Source organism: Podarcis muralis, chromosome 6 (assembly GCF_964188315.1).
Source record: "Podarcis muralis chromosome 6, rPodMur119.hap1.1, whole genome shotgun sequence".
NCBI lineage: Eukaryota > Metazoa > Chordata > Lepidosauria > Squamata > Lacertidae > Podarcis > Podarcis muralis.
Window position 1 is genome coordinate 70,868,485 of NC_135660.1, and position 18,907 is coordinate 70,887,391.

Consider the following 18,907-nt stretch of genomic DNA (forward strand, 5'->3'; position numbering starts at 1 on the left):
GGTCCTCCCCACAGAAAAACCCTCTTTGATGCTGAACGCAGGAAAGTCTCAAATGGAGCCAGGGAAACTTCTGTGTGCACTCCTGCCCTTTCCCTATTTAAGACCACCCATGTCATCTCCAGACACCTATATACAACACTGGTACTGAAATCTACATGGCTAAAAATGCCTCCCATCACACTCTGAGAAGCCCCTTTTCACTGCATTCAAACTATCCTCACTTTCTCAGGGTCTGTAATAGGTTTTGGTCCCAGAGAACAGGGGAGCATTGCCCTGCTGCACTTCCAGCTGTTCTGGAAGCCATTCTTTGCCCAGTTGATCTGTCTCTGCTCTTCGCAGTGGTCTGCCGCTCTAGGGCCGTTTCTGTCTCCATCTATACTGATGCAAAAAAAAGCACTACAGCGGCAGCTGGTGTCAGACTGCGGTATTACAGCACCGTTGCAGTATTACAGCAACGTTAGGAGGCAGGCCCTAACATTTGCTACTCAAGTGGCAAGTATATTGTAATATAAGGTTGTTCGAAATGTTTGAAGTTAACTGGGGAATATGATGCAGCACCAAGGAGAACCACCCACACATCCAGGAGGGCGTGCAGGAAGTCAGATTTGGAAAAATGTTAAATTTGTTCAGATTTAGGAAAATGTTGATTTGTTTTAATTTAATTTAATTTGTTTTAATTAGTGACCAATTTGGGGAAAACAAATGAAAATCAATAAAAAAAAAGATTTGCCCAAGTTTGCCACTCAAAAAATGCAGAACCATGAAAGAGAACCACAAATATGGATTGTGTAAAAACTCACAGTAGATTGTAGAGCATTATTGTAATGCTGATATCATTAGCTAAGATTTCCGAGAAAAAGTAATTGTTAGTAATAGCTTGACAATGACATATACATCTAAGCTCACTTACCTCTCTATCTGTGAAAGGAACTTTGTTTCAAAAATGCCCCTCGTTTTCAGTGTCTCTGAAATTTGACCTCTGAAGAGGAATCCTCTTTTCGTGAAGTCAATCAAAATGTTCCGGACGATTTCCCCCAAGTACATTCCACTGATCATCTTCTCATACCTGCAAATCATAGACAGATGAGGGTTTCAGAAAGAAGGGTGTGTGTGTTAAGGTCAACTGAGAAAAGATTTGCTGGTGATTAATCCTTAATCAGGAAAAGCCTGATTACGTTATTCCACCCCATTCATTTCAGTGCAAAGGGAACACAATGCATATTTGGGGGGGCGGAGATACAAATACATTTTGTTTGCAGGCTGAAAGCAACAGCAGGCACTAATAGGCAGCTATGTTTGCTGAATTGATTTCTGTTCTGGACACAGCAGAAACACGCAATTTCCTCTCTTGTTTATGTTGGGAGTTTTCAGACACCCGCCGGCCTTGCTGCCTCTGTGCACCCAGGCTCCCAGAAGAAAGCATGCCCAAGGCTGTGCGTTTGTCTTGAAGTCCAATCAGGTGATCACAGTAGTGCATGTGACGAAAACCATCTCTGCTGAGTCACCGCAGCACAAGCCTTCACCCATTTCCAACAACATTTCACCCGGAAATACCTTTGCTTGCCGCTGTTTAATGAGTAGTCATCAACAGCTTTGTCATAGATTGTCCTGATGTCATCTAGGCATCCGTTGTCTCCGAACGCGCCCCATTCCATGTTCACACACATTCTTCCTTGCTCTCCTTCTACCATCTCTATGTTTCTCGTTTCCTCCATGTAACATGCATTGCTGCCAGTTCCTGGAACAGTGAAAGAATCAGATTCAATACCAGAATAGACCAAAAAAAAGGACACACAAAATCATCCGGTAGTTATAGGACCTACTGCAATGGGTCTTAGTATAATGAGGCACCCAATGAGCCAAACTAAATAGCAAGTCCCATTCTTACCCACAATGAGTCCAATTTCACAATTGGGATCTTCATAGGCACAAGTCATCATAGTCCCGACTGTATCATTCACCACGGCCACAACATCCAAGTCAAATTCCTTGGAAGAAGTAACAAAATTATATACTACAATTGCTTCTCTTGAAACACGGCGGAGTAGTATTCACCAATGGTTACAAGTTCAGGGAAACAAGCCCATGCCTGTCATTTGCAAATATTGTAATAATCAGGAAAACACAGGTCTGTTTTAAATAATAGCAATTTAAATTTCATTCTGATGTCAGGAGGGCTGGATTCAACTAAGTTGTTGCACTGGCAGAAGCCAGAGCCACGAGTTCTGCCAGCAGAACGTGAAAACCACCCTTTCCTTCCCCAACACCACACCCTCCACAGATCTGCTCAGGAAGGTTAGGAGAACCCCCAGAACAGGGGATCTTAAGCAATGCAGAGGAAGAGTAAGAACACACAACAGTGACTCATAAAACAAACAATACATGATTTTTAAGAAGATCAACACCATCTGCTAATTTTAAGAAATCACAGGGGGGGAAACTTACTTCTCTTCTTTTTATTCCTTCCCGTAGCAAATTAACAACATCCTCCCCTTCACAGTCAGTAGCCTTAAAGCCCTTGGTCCAGTTCAGAAGGATGCCCTAAGAAAAGGAACAAGAAATTCAGTTCATTGCAATATCAGAACAAACCAGAAATAATCACCACCTGGGCATCCAGGTGCAGTAGCAGACCCAACCAGCTAATGAACCCATGATGGCATCAAGAGCTCCTCATATGAATATATATGCAGTCTAGAATCTGCAGGTACAGTGGGACTTAACTCAGTGATAACAGCCCATGCCTTGCAGGTAAGAACTCCCAGGTTCAATCCACCCTCATCTCCATTAAGGCCTTGGAAAGACTGGAGAGCTGGCTCCCATTCTGTGTAGATTATCCTGAGCCAGATGGACCAATGGTCTTCACTCGGTATAAGGAATATTGACTGTGTCAATATTCTGTGCATGTGCAAAGCTCACACTGATGCTTGTCTGCCTGCATACCTCTTCTCAACCGCTAAACTGCAGCTGAAAATCCACTCTTAAAAAACACATATGGAAAAGTTTCATTAGAGAACTAAGAACAAGAACTTACAGCATCTAAGCTTGTCTGTTTGCAAGGGAAAGAAAACGTAAAGCCCAGGGGGAGTCGTGCACCTTTTATTCCCATGTAGTCCAGGAAATCCGAGATGCAGGAAACAATGTGATCAAACAGCTGGAAAAAGCAAAATAAAGTAGTGTGTATCACAAGCACTGTGCAGTCTCTGAAAGAGAGCAACAACATAACATTCTCTGCACTACACGCTCACCTCTTCTCCAGTACCTTGCATGACCTCTATAGGAATGGCATAGATTTTATTGTGCATCTCCACCATTCGCCTTTTACCGCTTCGGATCTTCACAAGCAAAACTCGGAAGTTTGTTCCTCCAAGATCCAGGGCCAGGAAGTCTCCGTTCTCTGCAATGAAATAATTTTGACCAAGTAGGAAGTAAGGAACAACGCATCTAAATTTTGCGAACTTTTAGTCCCCAGCACTTTTATGTTACAGGAGGAAAAGGCTCTCTCATCTACTGTGAACTCATTGTGTTTCCAGTGCTGGGTTTTTAATCAAGAGTTTACACAACTTTATCCAAAATGCATATGCATCCTGTACAAATGTGTGCGTATATACATATCCATGTGGTACATTGTTCCTCACCCCAGCTTCACATCAATAGGAGTCCCTAAGCGAGAGCTTTCCCAACTTTTTATGTTGGTGACACACTTTTTATACAGTGGTACCTCGGGTTAAGTACTTAATTCGTTCCGGAGGTCCGTTCTTAACCTGAAACTGTTCTTAACCTGAAGCACCACTTTAGCTAATGGGGCCTCCTGCTGCTGCCGTGCCGCTGGAGCACAATTTCTGTTCTCATCCTGAAGCAAAGTTCTTAACCTGAAGCACTGTTTTTGGGTTAGCGGAGTCTGTAACTTGAAGCATATGTAACCTGAAGTGTATGTAACCCAATGTACCACTGTACTTAACCCGAGGTACCACTGTACATGCATCATTTTGCAACACAGTAATTCAAGGTTTGCATCATTTTGCAACACAGTAATTCAGTTTTACTAGCAAACAGGAAGTTAAACCTTTCCAGCCCCAGGAGGAGCGCGGGCGGAGCGTTCGTGTGACATGCCAACACACTAACGTGCGCCTTTGCATAGTGTAAACACATCCCTGCCTCGGCAGTACCCTCTGGTGTGTACACAAACAGAAACCCATCTGACACTAATGAAGCCATGCTGAAGGCAATGTGAAACTGGTGGGTGGGGCTTCAGGGCACTCTGAGGCGGCAACGAGAACGCATCCTTACACTGAGCTCAAGTTATTCATGCATTTAAACAAAAACGCTTAACCTGGCTACTTTTATTTTGGTGAAAAAGCAGCCTAATGCAATTTAATGCCCAATGCTGGTTTACTGCTGAAAACTGCCCCATATTCTACTTACCCCCAAAGGGGCACTTTCAGAATCAAGCAAGAAAAAACAGGACGGGACCCTAATCTGGACACACAAACATGAATGTTTTTACTACAAAATAGAAGCAGCCAGGTGAGAACATACTTCTTCAAAATACATGACTTATAGCTTATGTGGTTAACTGAAGGACAGCAGAAAGGAGGACTGAAAGAGGAGTATTCCCCCTTTCTGGCTCATTTTTAAATGGCTTGCTGCTCAGGATTCTGAGAACCGTCTTACTGAGGGGAGAAGTCCTGTTTAATTAGTTCACCTTGCCTGATGCAAGATCGCATCAAGGTTGCAATGACTGTGCAAAAATCCTCTTGAGTCGCTACATGGTCTTTCAGCATATACACCCCCTGGTGCTGGGCAAAGATGCTCCTAGGCCCTGATTGGTTAATGGAAAAAGCTGCCCTTCTGCCTTTCTGATAAAAACTGGTCTTTGGCCTGGGTCTAATGGCCCCCATTCGGATGTTGATTGTGAATCACAACAACCACATGCCTGGGTTCAGCTTGTTGGTGGGGTCTGTGACCCTAATAGAGGATGAGACAAGCTAGCTTTGTTATTTTTTATTTGTACTTGAATTCCCAGTGGTATCTTTACATTCTAAGCCTTTTATTAACCACCTTCCATGGTATTGGGTTCTCATGTTTATTTTTACAAACATTTGTGCATTTAACCTTGGGTGGCTTCTTAGAGTAAGTTCGCCTCGGCATCTTGTACCTGGCTGAGTGATTTGTAGGTTGGAGGCTCAAAAGACAGTAAAGAAACTGTTTGGCTCTTGTCTATGTGAATCCCAAGGAGACCCAGAAAAAAATTGAATTTCCCTTGGCTAAGGATTGGGGGGGGGGGGACCAACAGGGGTGGTGGCAGTACTAGTGGGCAGGCTTGGATTTTTCACTAGTCTCTCTCTCACACTGACAACTTGGAATAACAAAACATTACATGCTGGCAGTGTGGGAAAGGAAAGCCCTATACATAGGAAACTTATTTACACGGTGGCAGTGTTGGAGGAAACCCTTGGTTGAACAAGTAGGATTTCTCTACAGGGTGGAGGGTGGGGACACACTGCAATGCAATTATTCTCTTCAAAAAAGCAATAGAAGTTGGCTCGCTGGGAATGGATGTTACATACATGGAACATTAGCCAGCAGATGGCGATGTTTCTCCATCTTCATTTAAAAGGTGTGCTCTTTCCAAGAAAGGCAAGCTTTTGTTTTACAGAACCATCAGGAAGAGAGACAAGGAAATGCAAAAACCAACTGAGTGCCACATCAAAAACCCACTGGAAGTCTAAAGGACCACTCAGTTAATGAGTAAGTGACAAAGCAAGGACTCCTGTCCGTTGCCAATGGCATTTTTTTATGTGGTGAAATGAGGCTGAACTGATTGGAATACCGAACCTGACCAGAACCTGTACACTGGTACCTCGGGTTACATACGTTTCAGGTTACAGACTCCGCTAACCCAGAAAGAGTACCTCGGGTTAAGAACTTTGCTTCAGGATGAGAACAGAAATTGTGCTCTGGCGGCGCGGCGGCAGCAGGAGGCCCCATTAGCTAAAGTGGTGCTTCAGGTTAAGAACAGTTTCAGGTTAAGAACGGACCTCCAGAACGAATTATGTACTTAACCCGAGGTACCACTGTATGTGATGTGATGGGTTTCAAACTGGAATTCTCCACATCCTAAGAAACATCTACAATCTGAGCAAAGACGGGTCTTGAACGTTCACTGGACTTACTTGACATACCAAAAATCAAATCAGGCAGGTGTCCGCAAACTAAGAAAAAATTGGTCCCTAGGAATTGTGAATCTTAGCTCATCATGGAGCAGGGATGTCTTTTTATTGCCATCCTCGTAGAGGAAAGGCATGGGAAATTTTAGTTGGACCACAATTGTGATTTTCTGTTTCTGATGAATCGAGATAACTAGAGCATATGAATACCTCATCAGCTGAAAAGTGGCATATTAAGGCTAAAATCCTAAATACACTTACTGGGGAGTAAGCCCAATTGAGCACAGTAGGCGTTACTTCCAAGTAAACATGCATAAGACTGCACTGTAAACGTACTAAATAAATCTGCAGGACTGATATTAAGGATCAATATGGCATGGCACATATTTATTAAATCTAATGCATTCAAAATCTGTTCAACTTTTAGATACAGGCCAAGATCTAAACAGGCATCTACACCCTCTGCACCCCGTTGCCTCCTCAGAAAATGCTTCCACCAGGTTCTCAAAACTGCTCTTCAACATTGACTGGTTCTACAAAGCAGTTTGGAGCTTTCCAAAGTGGGGAGGGGGACATCAGTCTAAGGACATAATCTATTTTATTTCCATTTCCCCAATGAAAAGTGATAGCAACCTGAAACTGCCTTTTGTGTTCAGTTTGCTGAACTGATGCTGGGAAAGCATGCATGGAAAGAATGCACCCCCTTTATTTGGGGGCTCCCAGCCTTAGATTATTAGCTGCCTCACTCTGCAATGAGGAAACTAGGAAACCTCTTCCAAAGGTCCCTTCCCAAGGACTAAAGACCTACCTGTCCCATCAGGTGTGCTGCGGACGAAGGTGGGCAGCATTTTGACTTTGGCGTGATCGTGCGATTTCTTCTTGAGGCCTGCTTCTATTTCCATCCGCATCCTCTTCTTCACCTGCAGCAGCTGCTCATGAGTAAGTTTGAATTCAGCCAGGGTCTCGTCTATCAGGCGGTGCTGCTCTGATAGCCGGTATGCTACCGCTGTGACCATCGCAGCGCCCTTGCCGCTGCCGCTCTCAGACAGCAAAAAGCGCACGTCTGAGTCGGGCACTAAGCGGCGCACGGTTTTTTGCAGCCGTCGGGAATACCTGCAAAGGGGAGAAGGACAGTAGGTTCAGTAATAGGAATTTTCCATTAAAGGTGTGTGTGGAGGGGAATCACTGGGTCAGCCCAAGGAGCTGTCTAGACAGTGGATAAATAGGAAACATGTGGCCCTCCTAATTTTGTTGGACTACAACTCCCATCAGACCTAGCCAGTGGACAGGATGATGGGAGCTGTAGTCCAGCAACATCAGGAAGGCGACAGGTTCCCCATCCTGATCTAGTGTAACAGCAGTTTCCTTTATAGATACAAGGTAGAGCACCTAATGATGGAAAAAACAGCACATATAACCGCAATCCAGACATTAACTGAGAGTCGATGCCATTTGAGAGATGTAAGGAATTTTCCCATGTCATAGTCCCACACCTGGCCAGAAATATCCATACAGGAGAATGCTGTGGGAAGACTGAAGAACATGGTTCTTTCTAAAACTGAAGAACATGGTTCTTTCTAAAACTGGCAATGCCACCACAAAGCCACCAGTGACAAAGCCAGCGTGGGAAAGAGCCACATTGTCCAGCTCTTGCACATGGTTCCTCTCTGCAGACGTCACAGGAGCAGAGTGAGAAATAATTGCAGGAAGTAGCTCCCACGCTGCTCCAGTACTGCAGGCCTAATGGACGGGGCACTGGGAATGGTGTGCCTGCCTTGCACACAGATACTGATCCACACACTGCCAACACCAGAGGTGGGTAGGAGAAATGGCCATTGGGGGCTACTGGCAAATCTCTGGGCGATTTCGTAAAATCATGGAATTGTAGAGTTGGAAGGGTCCACAAGGGTCATCTAGTCCAACCCCCCTTGAGATTAAGAGCCTCATACCCTACCAACTGAGCTAGGCAACGAAAAATTGCTTAAATCAGCCTGCTGAAGAAAAGCTAGCTATGAACGACTTTTGTGAAAAAGAGATGGTGAGCTCAGCTCAGTTCTGCTACTGAAAACAAACTCCTAGGCTCCGTATGTGCTTTGAAACATATAGAGAGTCTGTATGTGGAAGATACCTTAAGAGTAATATCCAGGCAACACCAAAACAAACAAACAAACAAAAACCGAGCCTCCACAGCTGCTTTTCCAATGGTGTGGCATCACTTGTTTATTTTATTAAATTTCTATACCACCCAAGGATCACAGGGTGGTTTGGAGTGTGTAACTGCAAAGTACCCCCTCGCATCTGTATGGTACAAGTTAACATGGGGGGGGGGGAGAGAATAAACTACAGGCTACTGCATGTTATGGGCACATCCCTGCAATGTGCATAAAACTAGTTGCAAAGATTGTCTGCTGCAAGCAGCTACCTGGTATTAGCCCTGAGGGTTAGCTCGGCTGGTAGAGCCTGAGACTATCAATCTCAGGGCCATGGGTTCAAGCCCACGTTAGGTGAAAGATTCCTGCATTGCAGGGGGTTGGACTACATGATCCCTGTGGTCCCTTTCCAACTTCTATTATTCCACGTGCATTGCAAGCACTGCCTCCTGCCTAACTTACTGAGCTGCCTTTGGACTGTGATATTTACAGCCCACTTTCACCTCCTTTGAGAGCTCTGTTTACTTAGCCCAAGTCCAGAGCACACAGCCAAATGTCAGCTGGATGTGCTACATCTCTGACCTTTTGCAAGAGACAGTCCCTAACAGGTGCCAAGATGTAATTATGGAAACCTGGCAGGCTCTTACTGCGGATGCATCTTGTAAAGGGAGCCATCAACCCCCACGGTGGTGCGCAGGCGGCCCACTCCCTTGTTGTCCCGCAGCTGGTTAAGGATGGCACCCAGAGTGGCAGCCACCAGGTTGGCAGAGCGGAAGGAGACGATTGTGCACACGTGGTGGACGGCGACGCAGTCTTCGTGGGAGGGCTCAACCCCAAGACGGGTAAGTATCTCCTTGGCCTTTTGCAAACCTTCCTTGCTCCTAAAAACAGAAACCGCAAAAAAGTTACAATAAGGTAACACAATCTTGACGGATGGGCAGGTTGCTCACTGGGGGAGAGTGTTGTGAGAGTCTGAGAATGGGTGCAGCAGAGTCCCGTGGAAATCTTGCGAGGAAAGGAAGGGGAAGGGAGGCTGAGATTAGAATCTACGATATTAAGAGCCTACAGAGCACAAAGAGGTTTTCAGTTCCACTGTGCTGGATTTGGGTGGTGGGTTCTCTGTATTGTGCACCACTTGTAATCAGCGGGACCAGTTAAGAATAAAATTCTGGAAGCCATGGTTTTAAAATAGGTCACATGGTGCAAAGCCAGAAAATGTCAGGTCAAAAGGCTGCAGCTTCAGAAGACATACATACACTGATGTGATGTCATTTGAAAGCTGGAAAGTGCTGCCTACTAAAATAATGACAAAATTCTATTGTTAAAAGCCTGTCCAGGAATTGCTCTTAGAATCCCACTGCATATATTCCACTCCCCTATTCATTACACATGTATTCTTGGTTGGAAGCATAGGAGGAAAGCTTCAAAGCTACTTACTTCTCCATGGCAGAAACGTGCTTTGTTTCTAGCTTCCCTTTGGTTAAAAGTTCAGGAGTGATTCTCCCCTCGAAAAGAAGACCTTCTTTGGCCATTTTGACAAGGATCAGCCTGACAAGCTCGCCCATGTACATGCCACTGACCATCTTCTCAAACCTGGAAAGATATTATGGCAGAAACACAAATCAGACACACTCACGAGTGGTTTACAGGCATGTAACCTGCATATAGTTACCCAAGGTCAATTCCCAGTAGGTGCCGATGGGAGGCATCCTTAGGGTTCAAATCCTTCTTTAGCCATCATGCTTACAGTGTGGAAATCCTGAGCAAATCACTCTCCCTCTCAGCTGAACTCAGCCAAGATCACCCACCTTAACACACACACACACTTGCCAACAGAATAAAATTAGGAAAGAATGATGGGTGGCAAAAATGAAGGGAACTTCCACTCACTCAAGGGGGGGGGGGTCCCCAATTTCTGACAAATTTTCCCCCAGCTGCAAGAACCCCTCTGCCATGCAAGTTTCCCAGGTCATTCTAGAAAGTCCTGAAACCATGCACAGGTCTTCTTGGGGAGTGGTGAGCAAAAGGGAAAGAGGCAAGAATGGAAGGAGGCTCTGCTCGTGGGTCTTTGGTTCCAAGCCTTAAGGTGTAATTCCCCACCACAAAACTTTGGGACAGGCATGAAAGTCTAAAACAAGAACAGTAGAAGAAAAGAAGCTCAATTACAATTGCTTCCCAGGGTTAACGGAACCCCGATCGATCTCCCTGTCAAATTCAGTCCGGATGTCTTCTAACAAGCCATCGTCTCCAAACGCTCCCCATTCGGTATTGATGCACATCCGCCCTTCGTCGCCTTCCACCAGATCAATATGTCTCATTTCTTCCATGTAGCAGGCATTAGTGCCGGTACCTTAAAAGAAGGCAATGGGATTAGTCAACAGGCTTTTTATATATACATATAAAAAGAGCAAACCAAAAATGTCAACATGCATTACGCTTGGCAAGGGATTCAAATGTCAATACCAATGATCAAGCCAACTTCGCAACGCTGGTCATCAAATCCGCAGGTCATCATGGTCCCTACGGTGTCATTGACAACTGCCATGATGTCTGCATCGTAGTCCTTCAAAATGAAAGGGAATATTTCTAATATGCAATTTTACCAACACTTTTTGATAGGCATATTCTACTTGCTAATGTGACACAGAATCTCAGTAAATATTATTTACTGGGCACTTTGTTTAGGTCTACTAGCTGTTCGTAGTCTCATATTTTGTCCCCTTTTTACTACTGACCCAGGGACTTTACTCTTGAGTCTCAAGATCCTTTTCTTCTCAAAAACTACATCAGCCAAAAAAAAAAGACTCATTGACATCTGGACCACCGAAAGACCCATCCTATCCATGTCAAATGCAGCTACATACACAGAACTTTCCACTACAGTGGTACCCCGCAAGACGAACGCCTCGCAAGACGGAAAACCCGCTAGACGAAAGGGTTTTCCGTTTTGGAGGCGCTTCGCAAAACGAATTTCCCTATGGGCTTGCTTCGCAAGACGAAAGCCCATAGGGAAATCTCCGGGGACCTCTTTTAAATGCTAGCGGTGGGGAGCAAAGCCTTTCCCCCCCCCCCCGGCCTTCAGAAGAGGTCCAGGAAGGCTGGCGGGGGGCGAAAGGCTTTGCTCCCCACCGCCAGCATTTTAAAAGCAGTCCGGGATAGCAGGGAAGTGCTTCCCGCTATCCCGGACGGCTTTTGAAGGCAGGAGAGGTCCGCGAAGCTTGGGCGCGCTGATCTCAGCGCGCGCAGGCTTCGGCATGCCGGCAACTCTCCGCAAGCAGCGGCAGCGCTGCCGCTGCTTGCGGAGAGGTCCGCGAAGCCTGGGCGCGCTGATCTTAGCGCACGCAGGCTTCGGCATGCCGGCAACTCTCCGCAAGCAGCGGCAGCGCTGCCGCTGCTTGCGGAGAGGTCCGCGAAGCCTTGGCCGGACAGCTTTTGAAGGCAGGCGGGGGGGAGCAAAGACTTTCGCCCCCGCCAGCCTTCAGAAGAGGTCCTGGACCTCTTCTGAAGGAGGGCGGGGGGCAAATGTCTTTGTCCCCCCTGCCTGCCTTCCCGGGAGAGCGGAGAAACGCAGCGCGTTTCTCCGCTCTTCCGGGAGGGCTTTTAAAGGCAGGCAGGGGGGACAAAGACTTTCGCCCCCCGCCAGAAGTCCTCCGCTGTCCGGGGTGATTTTAAAATTCCGCCCGCCAGCATTTTAAGATCGCCCCGGACAGCGGAGAAGCCCTCCGCTGTCCCGGGGTTTTTTAAAATGCTGGGGGTGGGAAGAAAAGCCCTTGTCCCCCCCCCCCAGCCTTCAGAAGAGGTCGGGGGACAGACTGTCCCCGGACCTGGTCTGAAGGCGGTTTCCATAGGAACGCATTAATTGATTTTCAATGCATTCCTATGGGAAACCGTGCATCGCAAGACGAAAAACTCGCAAGAAGAAAAAACTTGCGGAACGAATTCATTTCGTCTTGCGAGGCACCACTGTACTTTGAAACTAACTTAGGTTGCTCTTCTAGGTCCATTGAATTGGCTGCAAGTCCCATTCAATGGGGGACTCAGCTGGACAAACTTCCAAGTTAACATGCATAAAACTTCACTGTGATATTAAGAGAGGATTGTTTGAATCTAAGGCTGTTGAGTCTATGGAAGTCTGTTTGGTATATAATATTATCTAGAACAAGAAATGCTATATAGCCCCCTCCCCAAGAAATTGGTTTCTTAGTCCAAACATCTTCTTGGCTCAATACTTTTACTAGGAGTTAAAAGCAACGTGAAATTAGCGACCATCTAATCATTCTACAATGACACTGAAAAAGATTGACACAATTCCTGACATCTGCAAGTAACAAAAGATGTTCCATTATCAGCCAAGTTCATGTATCAATGCTAGCTATACATGTATTTAAAAAGATAATCTTACCCCACGCTTCTTGATGGCTTTGTTTAGCAACTTCACTACATCTGCTCCCTCAACACCACTTGCTTTGAAACGTTTTGTCCAGGTTATTAGAACACCCTAATAAAATGAAAAATAAAATAAAATAATGGCCTAAAGATATTAGGCCCAGTGTTTCTTTGAGTCAAGACTCACTTTTTCAGTTTTTTTTAAAAAATGAGTTGAAGATCAGTTTTCATATGTGGTGACACTGCTGAATTTCCTACGCATCAATTTGCTCATGTTCTCATGGAGGACATAATACAGGTGAACAAATATACCCACATACTCCATTACCTACCCTTGCTACAATTATACATCTCCATTTTGGAGGTACCACAATCAGGGAATCATGCTTAACAGTATGCATATACAGTTCACATGCTAAATTCTTCCATATGATGGATTTATATGGGGTCTTCTTCGTAACATTAAACAGGTCCTCACTTCCAAAATCCAAAAATACTGCATGCTTCCTGGCCATGTGCTGGGAGAGATGAAGTTCTAATTCAAGTGTCTTCCAATGGTTTCCACACACAATATTGCAACAAGAACAATATTCCAAGCACGTTCAGTCGAACCAAGTCATATCAGCCAAAGGGCACTTTAGTACCATCTAGCTGGGGAAGATTCACAGCACATGTTCTTTCTGCCTGCCAGAAGTCCCTGGTTCAATCTCTGCCACCTCCAGATGGGGCTGGGGAAGTTGAAACCATGGAGCTCTGCTTCCAGTCAGCATAGACAGAGTACTGAGCTAAATGGTCTAGCATTCTGCTTTAGGGTAAGGCAGGTTCCTATGTTTCTGCAGCACAGTAATAAAGTTGTGCAGTGTTATTTGTGTATTTATGGATCGCTTCCCATGAAACATCCCAAAGCCATTCCACAATACCATAAAAACATATATATAAAACAAGTGCATGTATAAAAGCAATTTAAAACCGTTACATATATAAAAACAGATTCAGACAATTACATATCTCAAAGCAATTTCAGATGCAACACAGATGCTGCCTGCATTCTTACCTCATCTAACTTGGTTTGCCTACATGGAAAAGAAAATGTGAACCCAACAGGCAACTTCTTGTTCTTGATTTCCTGCTTCTCCATGAAATCGCCTAAACATTCAGCGACGTGGTCAAAGAGCTGAGGAGAAAGGAAGGACAACAAGACAACATTGTAAAAGCCTGATAAAAATAATAATTGCAGCTTCATCCCCATATCCACTACTGGAAAAATCATTAGGTGATCCCATACCAATAAATACTATTTTGGTGGCAGCCCTATAAAACTGGAACATTTGAAAAGTAAGGCTTTGGGGTGGAATTCAACGTAGTGTTAAGCAGATCACTCAGCCAGTGCAAGCGTTTTTGCTTGCCTGAAGGAATGATCTGCTCTCTCCTCCCACTTGGGGAGGTTCTGGGGGTTTTCTGAACCTCCCCAGGCCAATTTCAGGGTGTGCAGGGGGAGTGGAAAGAAGCCCTGCTGCACTGGCAGAACACCTTGTGTGAGCATCCTCTGCCAGGACTACACTGTTGAATCCGGTCCTTTGGTATGCATTTCATACATGGGGGCAGAACCCTCCGTTGAAGCCATAATGCTCAGCAGACTTCCCTGCGAACAACTCTCATTGGTTGTCACTGCAACTGTAAACACACTTCCTTAGAAGCAGGTCAGAGTGAAATCCATGGTATGGAAAATATTGTCATGCCAGGAAGGCATACATCTTCCTGATCTCCTGGTCATTGCTAGGTTATTGTCAGGGACTGGGCAGATGAAGAGGAGTGGTGGAGACCACCTCCCCAGGAGCACCCCAGAGGAGGAAAGGGCAGATGGCATAGATCTACAGGACTGGTTTGACACAGGGCACACCCCAGAGGAAGAAGAGAGAGGAAGAAGTTGAGAAATAATGGGAGATGAAGAGCTAAGTAGTACTGAGCAGACAGGGCCCGAGCAGCAGCTGACTGATATGCTGTCACTGGAGAATCTCCCAGAACCAGTCCTGTGCCCTAAAACCAGGTGTTCACTAAGAATAGCAGAGCAAAGGGCTCTGCTTAACAGCCACCGTAGAAGAGGGGAGAAGTCTGATGAATAGGGAAGTACGGAGGAGGGGGAGGCGTGGAGCTTCACTCGGAGCAATGTTAGATACTGAAAGGTGCTTGGCTGACTTCCTTGGCACCTGGAATCATAATCAAAAGGACTATAAAGCCTGTGTTTTCCTCTGTCTCTCTGCTTTCCTGGGCAATCAGCCAGAAGCTATTGACAGCACCCTGACAGTTATGGCTTATGCCATAATAATAATAATAACCCCAATAGCTCTCTTTCCCCAATTCTTTGTCATTTTAACTATGTGAAACACCCTGATAGCTATGATGTGCATGTTCTGCCTCCACTGTCAAAGTCAGTATTCCTCTCAATGGCAGTTACTGGGGGAAACAAGCGGGAAGAGCACGGTTGGGTTCAAGTCTCTTGCGGGTTCCCCATAGGCTTCTGGTTGGCCACTGTGAGGGCAGGATACTGGACAAGATGGGCCACTGACCTGATCCAGATGTGCTCTTTTGATGGCCTTAGTGTTAACTTCAGTTGTGGTTATAACACAATCTGGTTTGAATTCACCATGGTTTGCTACACATTATACTAACCATGGTCAACTCTGAAAAGGGAAGGCAGGGAGGAACTCATGCAGGGAGAGGGAAGGACGAAACATGAGCCTGCAGCACATTTCTGATCTCCTAACCATAGTTGCAAAATTAGAAATATTACCTCTGCACTGGGTAATAAAGTTTAGACTGGCACTCTCGACGGACATTATCCAATGCATTTCATGTCACAGTTTAGCAACTGGGTTTAGAGTAGGAATGCCCATTTGGCAGGTTAAAAACCTCTACGAGCAAGTATAATTATTTACAAGGCTAAACAACACTCATACACCACAAATAAAAATAATGATCTAAATCAAATATTCCTGATTTAAATCTGGGGTGATTTTGTAATGCTAGAAGAATCTTCCTCCTTGATTCCTCCCACCCGCCTGCCCTGAGAAGCCCAACACCCAACTGCCCCTTTTTAAACAATTGCTTTTAAAAGTTACAGAGCTGCAGGTGTCACAGACCTACTGAGTTGTATTCAATGGTGTCATTCAGCTAACTGTGAAGAAACATCACCCTCCCCATTCCACTGATGGACATTTTACCATCAGTTGAGTGGCAAATCTGAATATAGCCCATTGCTTCCTGGCACGAAATGTTTGCAAAATTGGAAAGTAACTTTCAGTTTTGGGCTAGTCACAATTTGCCTCTTCCACTCAGTCCTCCTTCCCCAGCTGAACTATCCCAAGCAAGCATTTTCAATTGGCAGCTCCTAAATGCATTGATGAATCATAACCAGAATGCCGATTCCATGCAGAGCGAAAATGTCTTCTCTCATTCTTTAAAAGCATATGCCTGGAACTGGTTTCATATTTAATTTATGTAGAGCTTTTTATTTTTATTTTTTAACGTAGCACTATGCAGGCAAACGATGCAGAACTCTTGAGCTCCAATTACAGTTTCGGTGCTGCAGCTCTTTCCATGCCATGGAACAGGTGTGACAAGTGCTGCAATGGGGAAGCTGGAAATGGTGGCACAGCACAAATACGGCCAGATACAGAACAACAGAATTTGCTCCTCTGATGCCTGAGCCTTTACTTCATCAAGTAAAATCCCAAAATCTTCCATGCTTTTTTTTTTTTTTTTTTTTTTACATAAAGCCATTTCCTTTTACATTATAACCTCCCCATTTATCTTCCTTGCAAAGTCACAGAAAATGCCCTATCATTTATCTCCAAAATCTTTTGGGGGCAAGCCTAAAGCTTGGTGAGCCTTAAAGCTGTTGTTGGCATCCATTTGACTTTTACAGCCTGGCAACAACATGCATGTTCCAAAACTGAACAGGCCAATGCATCCCTTCCTGCATTGCGGGGGGTGGACCAGATGACCCTCGGGATCCCTTCTAGGAAGAGGCGTGGGGCTCAAATCACCAAGCTGCCAGTAAATAGTGACAAGAGCACTGCAGCTTTAGGGCCCAACCTCTACCCTCTATTGTACTTGTTGCGGTGGAAACAGCAGCTTGTACCATCTTTTTAAGCCAGAGGAAGTTCCTAAGCTCTTCAGATATTTTGCTGGACTACAACTCCCAGCATCCCTAGCCATTTGCTATACTGGCTGGGGCTCATGGGAGCTGGAGTCCAATAACAAGTTACTTAATATGCCATCAGAAATCCAAAGACCTGACAAAATTATGTAAGGTTTGCCAGCATCCCAGACACCTTAGCATTTTGACACTGGTTCATTTAATAAAATCAATTCTAGTGCCTAAGAAACTGAAATGTCATGGAGCTGGGATATTGGAAGGATCCTGAAAAACATACAAATACATTTTAAATAACTATGAAAGAGTATATGCACTGTCATCATTATTGAACCACAGGCAGAATAAGGTGTCGGCCGCAGGAACGCAACAGACTTTCCCCAAAACATAAAACAGAAGAAATTTGGTTCTCTGACTACTGTATGACTGATGCTGACCTCTCTCATTCAGTAATGACCAACAAGACCATTTGGGACATTTAGAAGAGCCACTTTCACATGCTAAAGTGACTGCGCAGATGTTTTCAAGAGCCAAATAGCAAGAAGAGCACAGGCGAGCCTGGAATCTACTGGCTCAAAGTGGGAATTTCTGCAACAGCAAGAAGATGCCCAGAGTGCCTCTGCCTAACCGGCCAAATTACTGACATTCAGGCTTAACGGCCATGCTGCCAGCATACAGGAAACCAGGCATTAAGGCTCATCCTAGGGCAGGGGTCTGCAACCTTTAAGACAAAAACAGCCACTTGGACCCGTTTCCGAAGAAAAAAACAACTGGGAGCCGCAAAACCATTGCGACATTTAAAACAAATATAACACTGTGGGAAGGTGACGTCGGAACGGTGCGTGACTAACGCATGCACCGCCCCCATGCGACAGTCACAGCCAGTACAGCGCCCACCACAGTGGGGAGTGTCAGGGCGCACAATGCGCCTCCTCCCCTCGCTAGTATCTGCCCTGGAGCCGCGGCAAAGGTGTAAAAGAGCCACATGCGGCTCCGGAGCCGCGGGTTGCAGACCCCTGTCCTAGGGGAAGCAAGATAAAGAAATGACAATGGATTGGGTAAGGTAGGCTTTTAAAAAAATGGCAGCATTGGTGACAGCAGATTCCAATACCTGTAACTTACACAGGAGCTTTTGCTGGGGGAAATAGGAGAAACTCCTCCAGCCTTTCTTGGTCTCACCAACCATCCATGTAGCTTCTACAGCCTGAGTTGCTGGTTGCAAAATGTGTACTTGGACAAATTTGCATACGCAAGGGCAAGAGAAAGAAAGATAACAGCAAGGTGTTTGGGATTGTAGCTGAACTGATGTATTATGAATCTTGGGTCACAAAGTTAGATGGGTATAATAAGTGTACAAATAAACCAAAAAAACAGCAATACATGTTTTAGCTCACAACTGGGTCATCATTTTCATGCCTATGGATCAGGATTCTAAGGTAAAGGTAAAGGTACCCCTGCCCGTACGGGCCAGTCTTGACAGACTCTGGGGTTGTGCGCCCATCTCACTCAAGAGGCCGGGGGCCAGCGCTGTCCGGAGACACTTCCGGGTCACGTGGCCAGCGTGACAAGCTGCATCTGGCGAGCCAGAGCCGCACACGGAAACGCCGTTTACCTTCCCGCTAGTAAGCAGTCCCTATTTATCTACTTGCACCCGGGGGTGCTTTCAAACTGCTAGGTTGGCAGGCGCTGGGACCGAACAATAGGAGCGCACCCCGCCGCGGGGATTCGAACCGCCGACCTTTCGATTGGCAAGCCCTAGGCGCTGAGGCTTTTACCCACAGCGCCACCCGCGTCCCTGCCTTCCAATTCAACAAGTCATCATTGCATAGGAAACATTGGTTTGCAATGAATAAACTAGAAGAAATTATCACAAGAATCCAATTTCCTAATATTAAAAAACCTAGCATTCTGCATTATTCTCAACAGAGAAGTTGGCCTCAAAATATGCATCCTAACTTTCCACCAAATGATTTTGAAGGTAAGTCTTTTACTTCCTTTAAAAATTAAAATTACAACGTAGTAGTTTTTATTTTATCCTTCAAAACTGT

At 45.3% G+C, this 18,907-nt stretch overlaps 1 protein-coding gene across 3 annotated transcripts in view; it reads right to left on the reverse strand.

Moving 5' to 3' along the window:
- Positions 1 to 18,907, reverse strand: part of LOC114597201 (hexokinase-1) — a 49,467-nt gene that overhangs the window by 4,729 nt on the left and 25,831 nt on the right. For all 3 annotated transcript variants that reach the window (XM_028729459.2, XM_028729458.2, XM_028729460.2), the window contains exons 4-16: positions 13,758 to 13,877; positions 12,720 to 12,815; positions 10,781 to 10,880; positions 10,484 to 10,667; positions 9,755 to 9,910; positions 8,965 to 9,198; positions 6,976 to 7,280; positions 3,246 to 3,394; positions 3,032 to 3,151; positions 2,446 to 2,541; positions 1,889 to 1,988; positions 1,555 to 1,738; positions 911 to 1,066 (exon numbers count right to left, since the gene is read on the reverse strand). In XM_028729459.2, the coding sequence (XP_028585292.1) occupies positions 911 to 1,066; positions 1,555 to 1,738; positions 1,889 to 1,988; positions 2,446 to 2,541; positions 3,032 to 3,151; positions 3,246 to 3,394; positions 6,976 to 7,280; positions 8,965 to 9,198; positions 9,755 to 9,910; positions 10,484 to 10,667; positions 10,781 to 10,880; positions 12,720 to 12,815; positions 13,758 to 13,877 (2,000 nt within the window). The remainder of the gene's footprint in view (positions 1 to 910; positions 1,067 to 1,554; positions 1,739 to 1,888; positions 1,989 to 2,445; positions 2,542 to 3,031; positions 3,152 to 3,245; positions 3,395 to 6,975; positions 7,281 to 8,964; positions 9,199 to 9,754; positions 9,911 to 10,483; positions 10,668 to 10,780; positions 10,881 to 12,719; positions 12,816 to 13,757; positions 13,878 to 18,907) is intronic.